The sequence below is a fragment of the Notolepis coatsorum genome (assembly GCF_963971535.1).
Source record: "Notolepis coatsorum genome assembly, chromosome: 5".
In the NCBI taxonomy this organism is placed as follows: Eukaryota; Metazoa; Chordata; class Actinopteri; order Aulopiformes; family Paralepididae; genus Notolepis; species Notolepis coatsorum.
Window position 1 is genome coordinate 2,839,082 of NC_140169.1, and position 20,662 is coordinate 2,859,743.

General features: G+C 43.4%; 1 protein-coding gene across 1 annotated transcript in view; it reads left to right on the forward strand.

Moving 5' to 3' along the window:
* Positions 1–20,662, forward strand: part of LOC311229250 (serine/threonine-protein kinase Nek5) — a gene marked incomplete at its 5' end in the record, with an annotated part of 74,843 nt that overhangs the window by 8,927 nt on the left and 45,254 nt on the right. Inside the window, 3 exons of the mRNA XM_084315317.1 lie at positions 1,872–1,926; positions 2,439–2,552; positions 16,439–16,525. Coding sequence (XP_084171443.1) covers positions 1,872–1,926; positions 2,439–2,552; positions 16,439–16,525 — 256 coding nt within the window. The remainder of the gene's footprint in view (positions 1–1,871; positions 1,927–2,438; positions 2,553–16,438; positions 16,526–20,662) is intronic.

Below are 20,662 nucleotides of genomic sequence, written 5' to 3' on the forward strand. Positions count from 1 at the left end.
CCTCCATGTTCTGCATTTGAGCCCACCAGCTACCGTGACTTAACAGTAACAAGCTGTACAGTCAAAGCCCTGTAACAAGATGTACAGTCAAAGCCATGTAACAAGATGTACAGTCAAAGTCATGTAACGACCTGTACAGTCAAAGTTATGTAATGACCTGTACAGTCAAAGTCCTGTAACGACCTGTACAGTCAAAGTCCTGTAACGACCTGTACAGTCAAAGTTATGTAATGACCTGTACAGTCAAAGTTATGTAATGACCTGTACAGTCAAAGTCCTGTAACGACCTGTACAGTCAAAGTCCTGTAACGACCTGTACAGTCAAAGTTATGTAATGACCTGTACAGTCAAAGTCCTGTAACGACCTGTACAGTCAAAGTCCTGTAACGACCTGTACAGTCAAAGTCCTGTAACGACCTGTACAGTCAAAGTCCTGTAACAATCTGAACAGTCAAAGTCATGTAACAAGATGTTCAGTCAAAGTCCTGTAACAACCTTTACAGTCAAAGTCATGTAACAAGATGTTCAGTCAAAGTAATGTAACAACCTTTACAGTCAAAGCCATGGGGGGGGTTGCATGCTTGTGTGTGTGTGTTTTCTTTCATACTGTACAAGAATGTATGGTGGTGATGACATGTACAGTATGTAGACCTACGTAATGCTATATGTTCGCCTGATATAGCTTACTGTATCAGTAACAAGCTGTACAGTCAAAGTCCTGTAACAAGATGTACAGTCAAAGTTATGTAATGACCTGTACAGTCAAAGTCATGTAACACTTTGTAACGAGCTGTACAGTCAAAGTCATGTAACAAGCTGTACAGTCAAAGTCATGTAACATTTTGTAACGAGCTGTACAGTCAAAGTTTTTTTTTAAATGTTTTTATTAAGGATCCCCATTAGCTGGTGCCGTAGCTCCCAGCTAGTTTTTCTGGGGTCCACACAACATAATACATAAAACAGTTAAAGGGGAACTATCTTATAAATGGCCTTTTTGAGTGTTTAGCATTGTTTCCTAGCTATGTGAACTTATATTAATATGATCTATGTCTCTAATTCTCATATTGGCGCATTCTTCCAATTCTCCTCTCACAATATTCACCCTCACTGAACTGAGTCATCTGAAAATGTGCTGATTTGTGATGTCAGAGAGACACAGCTGCATGATAATGTGGCTGTGTGGCATCGGGTACAAGATGAGCTGCACACAGTGGCTGGAGCCCAGGCTCAAAACGGCTTAAGATCTTGAGGTAGAAAAATGCTGTTTTTGAGGACTTGATTAGAAATACAAAACAATGAATTAAAAAAAAATAAAAAATTACAGAGGTGTTCCATAAACTCACAGGAATTGTGTAAAAGTGCCCAAATAGTGAATGAAATAGTAAAATAGTTCCCCTTTAATGCATAGATCAATACAAAAGATAAAAACAAGAATTTTGTATATAGCAAATAAGCTACTTTCACAGATGCTATAGATAGAAATAAAAAACAAAACAATTAACTAAAACATACAATAAATATCAATTTTTAAAGATACAAAATGAGAACTTGTAGGCTAATAGGCAAAAACCCATACATAAAGTAATGTAACAAGAGGAGCTAACTATACAAAAGGTGGGAGGGGATCTTTAACCCTTTCACTGCCACACTACAGAAGGTTAACCCTTTACTATCACACTACCAACGGTTAACTGTCGGTAGTGTGATAGTAAAGGGTTAACCTTCTGTATTGTCGCAGTGAAAGGGTTAACCGTTTGGTAGTGCGGCAGTGAAAGGGTTAAGGTCAATGGAATGTCCTCAGTAATCCGGGTAATAAACATGTGCGTGTGTGCGCGTGCCTGTTCCTGTGTGTGCGTCTCTCCTCTCCACAGGGATATCTGGTCTCTGGGCTGTGTCCTCTATGAACTGTGCACCCTGAGGCATCCAGTAAGCACCAGCGCCCCACCCTGCGCGCCTCTAAGACCACGCATCAGGCCATCAGTGTGTTTGTGTTAATGACGTTAGCCTCCTCACTGCTGAGACACTGCGGCTAGCACTGATCCTAGTTAACTGCTTACACACTCTGGATAGCAATCTGTCACGTTTATTATAATTTGCGTCACTACTAGGATGACACTAGGGTGGCATTTGTGGGATAATTTGGCAAGGGGTGCTGGGGGGGGGGGGTTGCATGCTTGTGTGTGTGTGTTTTCTTTCATACTGTACAAGAATGTATGGTGGTGATGACATGTACAGTATGTAGACCTACGTAATGCTATATGTTCGCCTGATATAGCTTACTGTATCAGTAAGTGACCTCTGTGTCTGTGTGTGTATCTGCGTGTGTGTGTTTTATTTCAACCCTAACCTCTGTGTGTGTGTGTGTGTCTGTGTGCATGCGTGTGTGCATGTGTGTGTCTGTGTGCGTGCGTGTGTGTGTCTGTGTGTGTGTCCATCAGTTTGAGGGCGGCAGCCTGCGTCAGCTGGTGGTTAAGATCTGCAGGGGCTGCTACAACCCGCTCTCCAGTCGTTACTCCTACGACCTCCGGCTGCTGGTGACCCAGCTCTTCAAGGTGAGGAGGACTCTATATAACAACCAGTAGTATACAGTAGGAGGGCCTCTATATAACAACCAGTAGTATACAGTAGGAGGGACTCTATATAACAACCAGTAGTATACAGTAGGAGGGCCTCTATATAACAACCAGTAGTATACAGTAGGAGGTCCTCGACGACTTGTAAAGTTGGACACTTCTGAGTTTATAACCAGGAAGCTGCACTAGAATGCCTGACCTGAGTAGTAAATACCAGGGGTAAACAAGTTCTGTGACACCTGGGTTTAGGAGTTGTGAAGCATCACTGTAGCACCGTGCCTTCTACCAAACCTACCACACCTAACACACCTACCAAGCGGCACAACACTGTCGCCTCACAGCAAGAAGGTCCAGGATTCGATTCCCGCTTGGGGACCAAGTTTCTGCGTTGCCAGGTACCCAGGCGGGGGATCTCCCGGGCCTTTCTGTGTGGAGTTTGCATGTTCTCCCTGTGCTCGCAAGGGTCCCCCCCCCCCGATGAGAGAAACCCAATGGAAAAACATGCACAACAGATCGCTAACGCGGTCGCGTCCCCGACGAAGACGGACAGGAGCACTTGGATTGGTCCCCGGGGAGCGGTCTCTCGCCGACGCCCCTATCTGCTCCCGGCTGGCCTTGGGGGGGAAGGACGACGGGATGGGTCAAGTGCAGAGACTCAATCGCATCGGCGACCCAACAATTGCATGTCTGTGTGTTCCTGTGTGTGTGCCGCCCATTGCATGTGTGTCACTGCATGCCAAATAAAGACTTCTCCAAAGTCCTACATTTATTATTATTATTATTATTATTATTATTATTATTATTATTATTATTATTATTATTATTATTATTATTATTATTATTATTATTATTATTATTATTATTATTATTATTATTATTATTATTATTATTATTATTATATTATATACCAAACCTAACACATATACCAAACCTAACACACCTACCGCAACTATCCACCTAACACAACTAACACACCTATCCACCTAACACACCTACCCCACCTACCTATCTACCTAACACACCTACCCCACCTATCTACCTACCTACCTATCCACCTATCCACCTACCACATCAAGTCTAAGATGGCGGAGCACTGGAAAATAACTCAATCTTTGTTTTGAAGCTACCCTGCAATCTTTACTTTGCTTTCGTGCTGGCTCGTTTGAGATCTAGATTGCTCACCCTGTGCAATATGGCGGCGACATGGAGGAGATGCTAGCTCCATCAAACGCAGCCTGTTGAAGAAGGGTGTTAAAGAGGAACTATTTCTTTCACTATTTGGGTAATTTTACACAATTCCTGTGAGTATGGAACACATCTGTAAAGTTTTTTTTCAATACAATTCATTGTTTTGCATTTCTAATCAAGTACTGTAGAGCAGCAGTTTCGCCGCGGGGGGGGGGGGGGGCATAATCCCACGGGACAATGCATTGGTAACTTGTTTCAAATGACAATATATACCCCGTGAATATTATTGCACGGATCGGAATACGCGTGTGCGCGCTTCGAGTCGCGAGTCTGTGTGTAAAATGCAGGGGGAGAGACAGAGGAGAGATCCTCTATCTATCTCTCTCTCTCCCTGTCTCTCCCTCCCTCTCTTTTTCTCTCTTTTGGGGAAGTGCAAGTGTCTGACAGGGAAAACCTCTTCCGCATTATTTCCACTCGCTCCGTTTTGGTCATTGTTGATTGTGGGGTGTGGCTACAACCACAGAAGGGGTTAGGTATTGTTGAATGCCCACGCTCTCTCTTAGGTCAGATCGATAACTTCATAACTCATTGGTCTGCCTATCTACACCTCAAACAGCGTCCTGTGAAGTGGTTGACACGCAGAACCAACCGAGTCTACAAAATGTTGTTGTTACCACTGACCGACAAGAGACAGCGAATGCACCGTTCCGACCCCCGTCAGTCATCGACCTTAGGTCGAGTGATTGAAGTTGCGGAATCTTTTATTTTATTTGCACTGGGAAGGACTCTATATTCAGAGGAGGTCCATTTCCCTAATCCGTTACACGTATTTATCACTGTATGGATTTACTTGATAATCCCATTATACAGAATTCACCTTTAGTCCTTAATGCATAATCATAAGTCTCCTTTTACTCCGTAGGGATAAAGCCTATAGTTATAGTTATATCCCCATTATAGCTAGGGATAAAGCCACTTACACATATTATCACTATATGGCATTACTTGATAAAACCAGGTTTATCAGAATCCACCTTTAGTCCTTAATGCATAATCATAAGTCTCCTTTTACTCCGTAGGGATAAAGCCTATTATTATAGTTATATCCCCATTATAGCTAGGGATAAAGCCACTTACACATATTATCACTATATGGCTTTACTTGATAAAACCAGGTTTATCAGAATCCACCTTTAGTCCTTAATGCATAATCATAAGTCTCCTTTTACTCCGTAGGGATAAAGCCTATTATTATATTTTACATCATTAATCAAAAATGCATGGGGTGAAGTTACAAGACAAAACACATTTCATGCTTACCCGGTCGTCTGGTCAGAAGAAAGGATACAAATCATATTTATAAAGAGGTAATTTTAATTAGAAAAAGCTAGTTACAAAAAGATACTGAAGTGGAAAGCACCCAATTCAGTTTAAAATAAGCACAGAACAAAACATCTCATCATGGACGGCTTGTGCCCAGTGTCGAGCACCATTCTTCTCATCTCTCAAAAAAGTCTCTCCAGCTCAGTGTAAAAATCCCGCTCTTGAAAGGGCAACCGTCCCTTTTATATCCATCTTACAATATTTCCGATTGGTCTAAACACAGTGAAGTCACAGGCTGTCATTTTTGTTTAGCAAACCAGAGTACAATACGTAATTCGTATGAGCTCCTCCTTCTTGGTACTAACGTTACTTCTCGTTACCTAGTGGTTTTTAAGTAACCGAAAGTCCCTTTTTCCTTCTAAACAGACAACGGCTTTGTCTGTGGTGACCACGTGATTTCGTACCATGTACGAGGCCTCTCCAGTATCTCTTAAGGATCCCTCCAGACAAACAGTTTTTACACATTATTCTGTTAGTATTATTCTCTACTGACACTCAATTTATAAGCATGCCATTTTGAAAACTTTTACTGTACACATCAAACATTTAATTGTTATATAGTTTCTTTTTTAAGATCTCCCTCTATAGATTCAAGACTTCAACCAGCAACCCTTCCCGTCTGAAAGGGTTAACCTCTTACAGCTCTCTCTCTCCTTTGCTGGGGCCCACATTCCTCAGGGTGCCTCCCTTCTGCATGTGGTCTGTGAAGAACAGACCCTTCTTATGGAGATTTTAAAGGCTCAGTTCCATTTGTTTTTAAAGTAGAGCCCTCATAGAGTTATTTTTCCAGAGTTCAGTTTATACTGGTCACATAGGAACGACTCAGGATGTCATTGTCCAAAAGTGTCGCTTGTTGATCTGTGGCACTTCACACATACGATACTGGTATAGGGTTCAATTCCCTGTTCTACCTAATACCATACAACTATTCGGTCTCTCTCTCTTTGTCTATGTCTCTTTCCTTCTCTCCATCTCTGTCTGTCTCTCTGTCTATATCTCTGTGTGTGTGCGTGTGTGTGTGTCTCTCTCTCACACTATGTCTCTTTCTTTGTGTGTGTGTGCGTGTGTGTGTGTCTCTCTCTCACACTATGTCTCTCTCCTTGTGTGTGTGTGCGTGTGTGTGTGTCTCTCTCTCACACTATGTCTCTCTCCTTCTCTCCATCTCTGTCTGTCTCTCTGTCTATATCTCTGTGTGTGTGTGCGTGTGTGTGTGTCTCTCTCTCACACTATGTCTCTTTCTTTGTGTGTGTGTGCGTGTGTGTGTGTCTCTCTCTCACACTATGTCTCTCTCTCTCTCCCCTCTCCCCTCTGCTGAGGCCCACATTCCCCAGGTTGCCTCCCGTTTCACAGACACCAGGCACCTTTTCTGCAGATAATAAAGGCTAATTTCCATTTTTTATAAGTAGAGCCAGCATAAAGCTATCCTCCAGAGTTCAGTTTAAAGATTATACTGGTCACATAGGAACGACTCAGGATGTCATTGTCCAAGAGTGTCACTTGTTCTGTGACACTTTACACCCCCTCTGTCATCCTGGTCGGTCATTTTCCATTGTCTTAATAGCGTCTGTACTGGGGGACGAGATGGCGATTGTGGGGTCACGTGGCTGTGACTCTCCACACCCCCTCTGCCATCTTGGTACCTTGTTACCCTGGTAGCCGGCGGGAAGACTTGCATCTGTTGTTCCCTGGCTGGATGGCTCGACAGGATAGGAGTCACGTTGTTGCTTGGTATCCGGCGGGAAGACTTGCATCTGTTGTTCCCGGCCGATGCACCCAGGCTGTTGTCGTCTTCGTCATCTTGGTCATCTTGGTCATCTTGGTCATCTTGGGGTCACCCCCTCTGACCTCTTGGTTTTCTCCCATAGTTTGAGGTAGGTTGATTTGTCACTTCTCGGGCGACCCCCACGGGTTCCCGAGAATTGTAGCAGCAGTCCTCTATTGAAGTGTGGTTGGCCTGGTCGTGTGACCCTGTCCGTAGGCCTCGCAGGACATCACAGATACAGTCCACAGAGGACTCATTTCTTTTCTCTCTTTCAGGTCCATTCAGGGCTCTCGTCGCCCTGTAACCTGGGTCCAGGCCGATGTCTCTCTGTCCGGTCTGGGAGGTCTAGGAGGTCTGGGAGGTCTGGGAGGTCTAGATGAGGACCTTGAGGATGCTCTGGAGCTTGACCTATCGTGTGACCCTGTCCGTAGGCCTCGCAGGACATCACAGATACAGTCCACAGAGGACTCCTTTCTTTTCTCTCTTTCAGGTCCATTCAGGGCTCTCGTCGCCCTGTAACCTGGGACCAGGCCGATGTCTCTCTGTCCGGTCTGGGAGGTCTAGGAGGTCTGGGAGGTCTGGGAGGTCTGGGAGGTCTGGGAGATCTAGATGAGGACCCTGAGGATGCTCTGGAGCTTGACCTATCCCGGTCTTCCTCCATTTCCGATTTCTGACCTGAGTCAGTATATTCCTTCTTGCCATTCGCTGCGTCGTCCGCTGACTCCGGGGGACCCCCCCCCCTGTCTAAGAATGCGGCACTGGTTCAGGTTTTGTCCCTTTACCAGCGCACCTTTACCAGCGCACATTGTTCACAGGCCTTTCGGACTGTTATCGCTCTTTGTTTGGCTTTATGTATGAGAATGTTGTTGGTTCTCAGGTATACCAACATCCTCCTACTTCCGGCATGTCCAAGGTTATCATATACCTGTCTGATCATGTGAGTAGCCTCGTCCTGTTAGCAATGGCTAGTTAGCCTGCTATTCGCTCCTATTCGCAATGGCTATTTCAGCCTGCTCGCAATGGCTATTTCAGCCTGCTATTCGCAATGGCTATTTCAGCCTGCTATTCGCAATGGCTATTTCAGCCTGCTATTCGCAATGGCTATTTCAGCCTGCTATTCGCAATGGCTATTTCAGCCTGCTATTCGCAATGGCTATTTCAGCCTGCTATTCGCAATGGCTATTTCAGCCTGCTATTCGCAATGGCTATTTCAGCCTGCTATTCGCAATGGCTATTTCAGCCTGCTATTCACAAAGTAGAGTTTTTTCTACTTAAGTTCTGACTTTAAGTAAGCATTTAGTTACTTCAAGTCATGAGTAAACCTTTTTACCGTAATCACAAAAATATACTTTAAGTGTGATTCTTTCTTTAAGTAGAACCTTCTACGTTTTTGACTGTAAGAAAACATTACGTAACTTTTTAGTCATGAGTAAACCTTTTTACCGTATTTCACAAAAATATACTTTAATTGTGATTCTTTCTTTAAGTAGAACCTTCTACGTTTTTTGACTGTAAGAAAACATTACGTAACTTTTTAGTCATGAGTAACCGCTACTTCAAGTCGTTACTTATCAACCCTCTCTTGTTCCTGATAGATTTTTTACCAATATACTTTTGGCTGTCTGCTGCGCTCTGCAGACCATCTACGTCACCAGTGTTCCAGATCTCGAACATTAGGAAGAGTCTTGGTTGGAGAGGTTCTGCCGATAAGACCAATCTTGAGTAAAGTTGACTCAAATCTGTAACTAATTCTACTCCAGAGACACCTGACAGCAGTTATTTCAGTTAATATTCTTTCGGCTGTTGATACCTATTTAATTAGTATACAGCCCAACTCACTTGAACTCATGTTCTAAGCCCCGGAACCTCCAATCCGTTTTGACAGACCTATAAACCAGTGACTTGGCCGCCTAAGCACCACAGCGTCCTGTATGCTGAGGCTTCCAAGTCTCCACAAATCTGATAGGCCCGTCGGATACAGAGACCCTGATGCTCGCTCTGTCCCCCCGCGTCAAGGTGCTAAGCTTGATGAGAGTTTGCAGAGTCTCAATTTGTTACCCATAGGCGCTGGTGAGTGTACGTCTCATGCAGCTGATATGGTTGGTAGGGTGCTAACCTACCAAATGGTTGCTGTCAGGAAATCCCTTCTGAATGAAATAGATTACAAATTCGCTTTACTTTACTCTGGGTTTAGAGCAAGGACGGACATCTTTACATATTATACTTAAAATATATACAAAATGCATGTAGTATTCTATGTCATGTTCCTTCCTAAATGACAATAACACTACATATTCTTCCTCTTTACAGATGAGCGGCATGTCAAGTGCAGTTTGCACTTGCTTGAGTGTCACGTGTCAGGGCCCCAGAAGGTAATTTCTCCCTTTGTTGCCCTCATCTCTGCTTGCTGCTCTGGGGTTAGTTTCTCCCCCATGTTTCTCCCGTCAAGTGCAGGTTGCACTGGCTTGAGTGTCATGTGTCAGGGCCCCAGAAGGTAATTTCTCCCTTCGTTGCCCTTATCTCTGCTTGCTGCTTGGGGGTTAGTTTCTCCCCCATGTTTCTCCCGTCAACATCACCCGTCAGAGCTAGCGTTTCCTTGTGCTAGCTTCTCTTGAGCTATTACTCAATATGTTGAGTAATCAGAACTGTGTTCAGTTTCAGAGGTATTTAGCTCCCCATCCTGTTCAGGCTCAGACTCAGTTTCACCTGAAGGTGTCATCTGTGGCCTCGGGTTCTGATCTTTCATTTGAATGTCACCATCCTCCTCTTCTGGGCCATAGAAAATGGAACAGTGCTCATAATTGATGTTTTTGGCCTTTAGGTACTCGTCGAGAGAGTTGAACGCCTCTAGGTCAGTGGAGGGAGATACTCGTTTTGAGGTGGAGCCTGGCGCCTCATAAAGAGGAGGAATGACTCCATCGTCTTCTTGGTTCTTTCCATTTCCACACTCGTCTTTGATAGTGTGTCGCAGTGTTCTTGAGCGAGACACATAACCCCTTACTGCCCCCGTTAAGCAGGTTGGCACCTTGCATGGCTGCCTCCGCCGTCTGTGGGGCTTGAGCTCTGCCTTAGTCTTAAAGGTCTTCCCACACTGGTCACAGCAGTAAGGTTTCTTTTCTGTGTGTACCGGGTGGTGTTGTTTAAGTTCTGCCTTCGTCTTGAAGGTCTTCCCACACTGGTCACAGCAGTAAGGTTTCCCTTCTGTGTGTATTAGGTGGTGATGTTTAAGGTGAGTCTTCGTCTTGAAGCTCCTTTCACACTGGCCACAGCTGTAAGGTCTCTCTCGTGTGTGTACCGTACAGTGATTTTTAAGCTCTCCCTTCGTCTTGAAGGCCTTCTCACACCGGGCGCAACCGTAAGGTTTATTTTCTGTGTGTACCATGTGGTGTTGTTTAAGTTCTGCCTTCGTCTTGAAGGTCTTCCCACACTGGTCACAGCAGTAAGGTCTCTCTTCTGTGTGTACCACGTGGTGTAGTTTAAGGTAACGCTTCGCCTTGAAGCTCTTTCCACACTGGTCACAGCAGTAAGGTTTCTCTTCTGTGTGTACCGTGTGGTGTTGTTTAAGTTCTGCCTTCGTCTTGAAGGCCCTTCCACACTGGTCACAGCAGTGAGGTTTCTCTCCTGTGTGTACCACGTGGTGTAGTTTAAGGTAACGCTTCGCCTTGAAGCTCTTTCCACACTGGTCACAGCAGTAAGGTTTCTCTCGTGTGTGTACCGTACAGTGATTTTTAAGTTCTGCCTTCGTCTTGAAGGCCCTTCCACACTGGTCACAGCAGTGAGGTTTCTCTCCTGTGTGTACCACGTGGTGTAGTTTAAGGTAACGCTTCGCCTTGAAGCTCTTTCCACACTGGTCACAGCAGTAAGGTTTCTCTCCTGTGCCAATTACTGCTTGCTGTACAGCCGGCAGCTCTGGATATTGTGATTTGCTTGGTTCTGTGAATTCCTCACTTCCCGCAAACGTTTCAGGAGACTCTGGGTGTTCCTCCCGTTCTCCTAGGTAGTCTAGACCCAGGTCGGGTATGGACACTCCCAATCCCTCATCCGAGGGTGATTCCTCCTCTATGATGTGGGAATCATTGTGAGACATCGTGTTAGCACTGGTTTGTTAGCCGATGGTGTGCTAGTTAGCTTCCGTCTGGCCAGCTCATGGGTGTTAGCACTGGCTTGTTAGCCGATGTAGTGCTAGTTAGCTTCCGTCTGGCCAGCTCATGGGTCTTCCGTCTGGCTAGGGCCAGCTCATGGGTGTTAGCACTGGCTTGTTAGCCGATGTAGTGCTAGTTAGCTTCCGTCTGGCCAGCTCATGGGTGTTAGCACTGGCTTGTTAGCCGATGTAGTGCTAGTTAGCTTCCGTCTGGCCAGCTCATGGGTCTTCCGTCTGGCTAGGGCCAGCTCATGGGTCTTCCGTCTGGCTTCGTGTCACGTAGCCTCGGGCTAGGTAGCCATCCAGTTAGCATTCAGTACACTCCTGGCTTGTTGGCGGATGGCGAGCTAGTTAGCTTCCAGTTCTGTGAACGGTCTTTTTGACTGTGCTTCACATCCAGTCTCTCCTTACAAACAGGGTCTCTGGGCTAGGGAACCCTCGCTTTTCTGTGAACGGTCGTTTTGACTCGCTTCACATCCACACTCCGCTCCTTACAAAGTGTCTCTGGGCTAGGAAGCCCTCGCTTTTCTGTGAACGGTCGTTTTGACTCGCTTCACATCCACACTCCGCTTACAAACAGTGTCTCTGGGCTAGGAAGCCCTCGCTTTTCTGTGAACGGTCGTTTTGACTCGCTTCACATCCACACTCTGCTTACAAACAGTGTCTCTGGGCTAGGAAGCCCTCGCTTTTCTGTGAACGGTCGTTTTGACTCGCTTCACATCCACACTCCGCTCCTTACAAAGTGTCTCTGGGCTAGGAAGCCCTCGCTTTTCTGTGAACGGTCGTTTTGACTCGCTTCACATCCACACTCCGCTCCTTACAAAGTGTCTCTGGGCTAGGAAGCCCTCGCTTTTCTGTGAACGGTCGTTTTGACTCGCTTCACATCCACACTCCGCTCCTTACAAAGTGTCTCTGGGCTAGGAAGCCCTCGCTTTTCTGTGAACGGTCGTTTTGACTCGCTTCACATCCACACTCCGCTTACAAACAGTGTCTCTGGGCTAGGAAGCCCTCGCTTTTCTGTGAACGGTCGTTTTGACTCGCTTCACATCCACACTCCGCTCCTTACAAAGTGTCTCTGGGCTAGGAAGCCCTCGCTTTTCTGTGAACGGTCGTTTTGACTCGCTTCACATCCACACTCCGCTCCTTACAAAGTGTCTCTGGGCTAGGAAGCCCTCGCTTTTCTGTGAACGGTCGTTTTGACTCGCTTCACATCCACACTCCCCACCTTACAAAACAGTGTCTCTGGGTAGTTGGCTCTCGTCTTGGGTAGGGCCAGTTCGCTTCCTGTGGGCAAAGCACGAAATTATGCTGCACTTGTAACTCCCCCCAGAGCTCTATAAACATTATGTTACCCTTTAGTTGTGAGTAAATGTTGCTTTAATCACCAAGGTAGAGCTTTCTATTCATTTGTGATATCCCTGAGTACAGCCTTCCACTCGAGTCGCCAGTAGAGCTTTCTACTTTAATTTTTGCCAAATCTGTAATTTAATCTTACTCCAGAGGCTTTTGACAGTAGTCCTGTCTTCTTCGGCCGTTTAGCACCTATTTTGGTTAGTATAAATGCCCACCCAGGGACGCCATGTTGAATGCCCACGCTCTCTCTTAGGTCAGATCGATAACTTCATAACTCATTGGTCTGCCTATCTGCACCTCAAACAGCGTCCTGTGAAGTGGTTGACACGCAGAACCAACCGAGTCTACAAAATGTTGTTGTTACCACTGACCGACAAGAGACAGCGAATGCACCGTTCCGACCCCCGTCAGTCATCGACCTTAGGTCGAGTGATTGAAGTTGCGGAATCTTTTATTTTATTTGCACTGGGAAGGACTCTCTATATTCAGAGGAGGTCCATTTCCCTAATCCGTTACACGTATTTATCACTGTATGGATTTACTTGATAATCCCATTATACAGAATTCACCTTTAGTCCTTAATGCATAATCATAAGTCTCCTTTTACTCCGTAGGGATAAAGCCTATAGTTATAGTTATATCCCCATTATAGCTAGGGATAAAGCCACTTACACATATTATCACTATATGGCATTACTTGATAAAACCAGGTTTATCAGAATCCACCTTTAGTCCTTAATGCATAATCATAAGTCTCCTTTTACTCCGTAGGGATAAAGCCTATTATTATAGTTATATCCCCATTATAGCTAGGGATAAAGCCACTTACACATATTATCACTATATGGCTTTACTTGATAAAACCAGGTTTATCAGAATCCACCTTTAGTCCTTAATGCATAATCATAAGTCTCCTTTTACTCCGTAGGGATAAAGCCTATTATTATATTTTACATCATTAATCAAAAATGCATGGGGTGAAGTTACAAGACAAAACACATTTCATGCTTACCCGGTCGTCTGGTCAGAAGAAAGGATACAAATCATATTTATAAAGAGGTAATTTTAATTAGAAAAAGCTAGTTACAAAAAGATACTGAAGTGGAAAGCACCCAATTCAGTTTAAAATAAGCACAGAACAAAACATCTCATCATGGACGGCTTGTGCCCAGTGTCGAGCACCATTCTTCTCATCTCTCAAAAAAGTCTCTCCAGCTCAGTGTAAAAATCCCGCTCTTGAAAGGGCAACCGTCCCTTTTATATCCATCTTACAATATTTCCGATTGGTCTAAACACAGTGAAGTCACAGGCTGTCATTTTTGTTTAGCAAACCAGAGTACAATACATAATTCGTATGAGCTCCTCCTTCTTGGTACTAACGTTACTTCTCGTTACCTAGTGGTTTTTAAGTAACCGAAAGTCCATTTTTCCTTCTAAACAGACAACGGTCTGTGGTGACCACGTGATTTCGTACCATGTACGAGGCCTCTCCAGTATCTCTTAAGGATCCCTCCAGACAAACAGTTTTTACACATTATTCTGTTAGTATTATTCTCTACTGACACTCAATTTATAAGCATGCCATTTTGAAAACTTTTACTGTACACATCAAACATTTAATTGTTATATAGTTTCTTTTTTAAGATCTCCCTCTATAGATTCAAGACTTCAACCAGCAACCCTTCCCGTCTGAAAGGGTTAACCTCTTACAGCTCTCTCTCTCCTTTGCTGGGGCCCACATTCCTCAGGGTGCCTCCCTTCTGCATGTGGTCTGTGAAGAACAGACCCTTCTTATGGAGATTTTAAAGGCTCAGTTCCATTTGTTTTTAAAGTAGAGCCCTCATAGAGTTATTTGTCCAGAGTTCAGTTTATACTGGTCACATAGGAACGACTCAGGATGTCATTGTCCAAAAGTGTCGCTTGTTGATCTGTGGCACTTCACACATACGATACTGGTATAGGGTTCAATTCCCTGTTCTACCTAATACCATACAACTATTCGGTCTCTCTCTCTTTGTCTATGTCTCTTTCCTTCTCTCCATCTCTGTCTGTCTCTCTGTCTATATCTCTGTGTGTGTGCGTGTGTGTGTGTCTCTCTCTCACACTATGTCTCTTTCTTTGTGTGTGTGTGCGTGTGTGTGTGTCTCTCTCTCACACTATGTCTCTCTCCTTGTGTGTGTGTGCGTGTGTGTGTGTCTCTCTCTCACACTATGTCTCTCTCCTTCTCTCCATCTCTGTCTGTCTCTCTGTCTATATCTCTGTGTGTGTGTGCGTGTGTGTGTGTCTCTCTCTCACACTATGTCTCTTTCTTTGTGTGTGTGTGCGTGTGTGTGTGTCTCTCTCTCACACTGTCTCTCTCTCTCTCCCCTCTCCCCTCTGCTGAGGCCCACATTCCCCAGGTTGCCTCCCGTTTCACAGACACCAGGCACCTTTTCTGCAGATATTAAAGGCTCATTTCCATTTTTTATAAGTAGAGCCAGCATAAAGCTATCCTCCAGAGTTCAGTTTAAAGATTATACTGGTCACATAGGAACGACTCAGGATGTCATTGTCCAAGAGTGTCACTTGTTCTGTGACACTTTACACCCCCTCTGTCATCCTGGTCGGTCATTTTCCATTGTCTTAATAGCGTCTGTACTGGGGGACGAGATGGCGATTGTGGGGTCACAGGTATGCAGATGAGAATTCTTACACGTCACATATACGCTAAATTCAGAATGGCTTAGTTCACTGGGGGAGGACCTTGTCTCATCTGAACTGGAGGAATGCGCAAAAATGAGAATTTGAGACAGACGGTGTTGGTACAACCCCACATTGCTAGAAAACAATGCTAAACACTGGAAAAGGCAATTTATAAGATAGTTCCCCTTTAAAGTTCCTCTCCTGAAACCAGTGCGGCTGATCAACTTCCTAAATCATTTATCATGTGACCAAATCGTACATACGAGGTGATAGTGTTCAGGTTGCTAGTGAGGTCGTAAAGTCAGGAGCAATCGGATCCAAGGCAGTAGATTCAGCAGATTATTCAACCTTTCTTTCTTGATGCAGGTGGTTTGAAAATTTTTTTGGCATTCCAGCATGTCATTGGGATTTACCTCTTGGTCGGCCGTTCAAGTGTAATTTCCCCGTGGTAAACTGGGAAATGTATGACTATGAGTTAACGAGAAGAACACTTGAATCCAACATTGAAATCTCGGAGCACTTCTCTTAGGAACCCATTCAAGAAAGACATTTAAGAGAACATTGATGCATGAAGAGTATTTGCTAAGTAACATGAATGTCCAACAATATTATGCAACAGAATTTGGACAGACATTTGTGTACCTTACAACAACGGTTCTCAACTGGTGAGCTTTTCAGGTGTCAGTCCAGGTGTGCCTTGACATGTTTGCTCAAGTCAGTGTCAACAAATGTGGCCAAAATAATTACTGCACAATGTTTTTGTAATCATAATGTAATTTTCTGTTAAGACTAGAACAGCCATGGAGAAAATGCCACTAATTCCCGCCAGGAACGGGTCAGACGACCCGACAGCTTATATGAGAAATATGAGAAAAATAAACAGTGTAAACTATATAATTACCTCTGAATATAAAAATATGAGGTTTACCACAATGAAATGTAGGTTTGAGTGAACATAAAAAAAAAAAAAAAAAAAGGGATTTGGATGGAAGAGCCACACATTGACGGGCAAAGAGCCACATGCGGCTCGCGAGCCATGGGTTGGCCACCCCTGCGCCAGACACTCGCAAAGTGCTGTGACTTTCGTCTGTTCCAACGGCCCATATGTGGAATAACGTCCTAATTACATTTTCCTGAAGTCATTTTGAAATGTCAGAAACCGTGCCAGATAAAACGGGTACTTTTAGGAAAAGTCATTGAGTGACAGAGCTGGAGCTCGACAGAGTGACGAGGATACATTTATTGAAAATGCCTCGGGGTCATTTGACCCCTTGTCGGCTGGGCTAGTGTTAAAGACTCTCTTGAGTCGGATGCTTTCTGCTTCAATAATACTAGACCCATATCCATCTGTACAAGGTCAACCCACGAGACCGCCCCTCAGTCACCTCAGTCCTGAACCGACCCTTCCTGGAGAAGCGGATCAGCAAACACCTGGACCCTCAGGTAAACCACCTGGACCCTCAGGTAAACCACTCAGGACCCTCAGGTAAACCACCTGGACCCTCAGGTAAACCACCTGGACCCTCAGGTAAACCACCTGGACCCTCAGGTAAACCACCTGGACCAAAATAGTACTGGGAAAGATTTTCACTAGTTAAAAATTACTATTTCTTTATGGCTGGGACTTTATCGCATTCATTTAGATTAATTAACTACAGAAAGAATTAAAAGTAAAAGAAATAGATGCATTTAATCGCATGATGATTTTTCTTTATTGTGTAAGAATGTTACCTTTCAAAGGAGACCAGACTCATGCATGTGCTCATAAGTATACAGTATAATAAATCGCAAATTACATTTTTTCTTAGTCTGGTTTGTCCATAAAAATAAATAAATAAGAGAAATTGAGATCAATCAAGAGTTTTTTTTTTTTTTTTTTTAATGGTCAACTGTTCTGGAATGTACTTGAAAGTACTGTGTTTTACTTTTACCTCGAAAGTGCTTGAGTTTACAAAAGGTCCTTTGCGCTATATATATATTATTCCAAAAATTGCTGCACTTTGTTAAAAATAGCATTGATCTGTTGGTCTGTGTAGTAGCTAATACAGGATTTTGCTGCTTAAACGTATGTATAATGTATATTCATTGATTCACTCGTATACCAACATTCATTTGAATTGAAAAATGTTGCTTTTCACATCAAATATTGATATGCGATTAAAATGTGATACATTTCTATTAATTAACTATAAAGTCTCGAATTAATTCGATTAAAATGTTTTATTGAGTCCCACCACTAAAATGTTTATTTGAAACCTTTATTTATTCTTGAAAAGGGACGTTGAGGTTTGCAATGTCGCCGGGATAACAAATACAAACAGAATACATACAGTAGTCTCCAGTTCCTAACGCACATCTTGACGTCATTACTGTAGTGACTTTTCTATTTCAAATTGTAAAAAATTAAATGACAGAACTCACCCCAGCCCTTAACTAGATATACAGTGCTAATTACTTCCTTCACATAGTCATTTTCCTTCATACTTGTTTGCCACTTCCCCCCCCCAAAGTGGTCTTAAAAAGATCTTAAAAAGTCTTGGATTGAACTTGTTGAAACCAGCAGGAACCTTGATTGTAAGTTTCACATCACAGGATATACATACAGAACACAACTGGGCATACTGTACTGGTGGCCCAGGAAAGGCTCCACACACATCTTTTACATTTGTTATTTATTATACATTTATTATTTGTAATGTAGTCAATCTTTGATACAAAATTAATTTTAAAAAGCAGTAGGAATGTGGTTGGTTAATTAATTGTGTTTTGTAAATAAGCCAAGATAAGGGGTAATTTAGAGACACACACATACACACACACACACACACACACACACATCCTCCGACACACAGAATATACTAATTATTGAAAACAATTATTTGAGTTCCCAGAACGTGTCTGTGTGCGTGCGTGCGTGCACGTGTGTGTTAAAACAAGACTTCTGTGACTTCCTCTGTTTCTCTGTGTTTATGTGTCTGTAGTTCTGTGACTTCCTCTGTTTCTCTGTGTTTATGCGTCTGTAGTTCTGTGACTTTCTCTGGGTTTATTTGTCTGTAGTTCTGTGACTTCCTCTGTATCTGTGTGTTTATGTGTCTGTAGTTCTGTGACTTCCTCTGTATCTCTGTGTTTATGTGTCTGTAGTTCTGTGACTTTCTCTGTGTTTATGTGTCTGTAGTTCTGTGACTTCCTCTGTATCTCTGTGTTTATGTGTCTGTAGTTCTGTGACTTCCCCTGTTTATCTGTGTTTATGTGTCTGTAGTTCTGTGACTTCCTCTGTATCTCTGTGTTTATGTGTCTGTAGTTCTGTGACTCCCTCTGTATCTGTGTGTTTATGTGTCTGTAGTTCTGTGACTCCTCTGTATCTCTGTGTTTATGTGTCTGTAGTTCTGTGACTTCCTCTGTTTCTCTGTGTTTGTGTCTGTAGTTCTGTGACTTCCTCTGTATCTCTGTGTTTATGTGTCTGTAGTTCTGTGACTCCCTCTGTATCTGTGTGTTTATGTGTCTGTAGTTCTGTGACTTCTTCTGTATCTGTGTGTTTATGTGTCTGTAGTTCTGTGACTTCCTCTGTATCTCTGTGTTTATGTGTCTGTAGTTCTGTGACTTCCTCTGTTTCTCTGTGTTTATGTGTCTGTAGTTCTGTGACTTCCTCTGTATCTCTGTGTTTATGTGTCTGTAGTTCTGTGACTTCCTCTGTATCTCTGTTTATGTGTCTGTAGTTCTGTGACTTCCTCTGTATCTCTGTGTTTATGTGTCTGTAGTTCTGTGACTTCCTCTGTATCTCTGTGTTTATGTGTCTGTAGTTCTGTGACTTCCTCTGTATCTCTGTGTTTATGTGTCTGTAGTTCTGTGACTTCCTCTGTATCTGTGTTTATGTGTCTGTAGTTCTGTGACTTCCTCTGTATCTGTGTGTTTATGTGTCTGTAGTTCTGTGACTTCCTCTGTATCTGTGTGTTTATGTGTCTGTAGTTCTGTGACTTCCTCTGTATCTCTGTGTTTATGTGTCTGTAGTTCTGTGACTTCCTCTGTTTCTCTGTGTTTATGTGTCTGTAGTTCTGTGACTTCCTCTGTATCTCTGTGTTTATGTGTCTGTAGTTCTGTGACTTCCTCTGTTTCTCTGTGTTTATGTGTCTGTAGTTCTGTGACTTCCTCTGTTTCTCTGTGTTTATGTGTCTGTAGTTCTGTGACTTCCTCTGTATCTCTGTGTTTATGTGTCTGTAGTTCTGTGACTTCCTCTGTATCTCTGTGTTTATGTGTCTGTAGTTCTGTGACTCCCTCTGTATCTCTGTGTTTATGTGTCTGTAGTTCTGTGACTTCCTCTGTATCTCTGTGTTTATGTGTCTGTAGTTCTGTGACTCCCTCTGTATCTCTGTTTATGTGTCTGTAGTTCTGTGACTTCCTCTGTATCTCTGTGTTTATGTGTCTGTAGTTCTGTGACTTCCTCTGTATCTCTGTGTTTATGTGTCTGTAGTTCTGTGACTTCCTCTGTATCTCTGTGTTTATGCGTCTGTAGTTCTGTGACTTCCTCTGTATCTGTGTTTATGTGTCTGTAGTTCTGTGACTTCCTCTGTATCTCTGTGTTTATGTGTCTGTAGTTCTGTGACTTCCCCTGTATCTGTGTTTATGTGTCTGTAGTTCTGTGACTTCCTCTGTATCTCTGTGTTTATGTGTCTGTAGTTCTGTGACTTCCTCTGTATCTCTGTGTTTATGTGTCTGTAGTTCTGTGACTTCCTCTGTATCTGTGTTTATGTGTCTGTAGTTCTGTGACTTCCTCTGTATCTCTGTGTTTATGTGTCTGTAGTTCTGTGACTTCCTCTGTATCTGTGTGTTTATGTGTCTGTAGTTCTGTGACTTCCTCTGTATCTCTGTGTTTATGTGTCTGTAGTTCTGTGACTTCCTCTGTATCTGTGTGTTTATGTGTCTGTAGTTCTGTGACTTCCTCTGTATCTGTGTGTTTATGTGTCTGTAGTTCTGTGACTCCCTCTGTATCTCTGTGTTTATGTGTCTGTAGTTCTGTGACTTCCTCTGTTTCTCTGTGTTTATGTGTCTGTAGTTCTGTGACTCCCTCTGTATCTCTGTGTTTATGTGTCTGTAGTTCTGTGACTTCCTCTGTTTCTCTGTGTTTATGTGTCTGTAGTTCTGTGACTTCCTCTGTTTCTGTGTTTATGTGTCTGTAGTTCTGTGACTTCTTCTGTATCTCTGTGTTTATGTGTCTGTAGTTCTGTGACTTCCTCTGTATCTCTGTGTTTATGTGTCTGTAGTTCTGTGACTTCCTCTGTATCTCTGTGTTTATGTGTCTGTAGTTCTGTGACTTCCTCTGTATCTCTGTGTTTATGTGTCTGTAGTTCTGTGACTTCCTCTGTATCTGTGTGTTTATGTGTCTGTAGTTATGTGACTTCCTCTGTATCTCTGTGTTTATGTGTCTGTAGTTCTGTGACTTCCTCTGTATCTCTGTGTTTATGTGTCTGTAGTTCTGTGACTCCCTCTGTATCTCTGTGTTTATGTGTCTGTAGTTCTGTGACTTCCTCTGTATCTCTGTGTTTATGTGTCTGTAGTTCTGTGACTTCCTCTGTATCTGTGTGT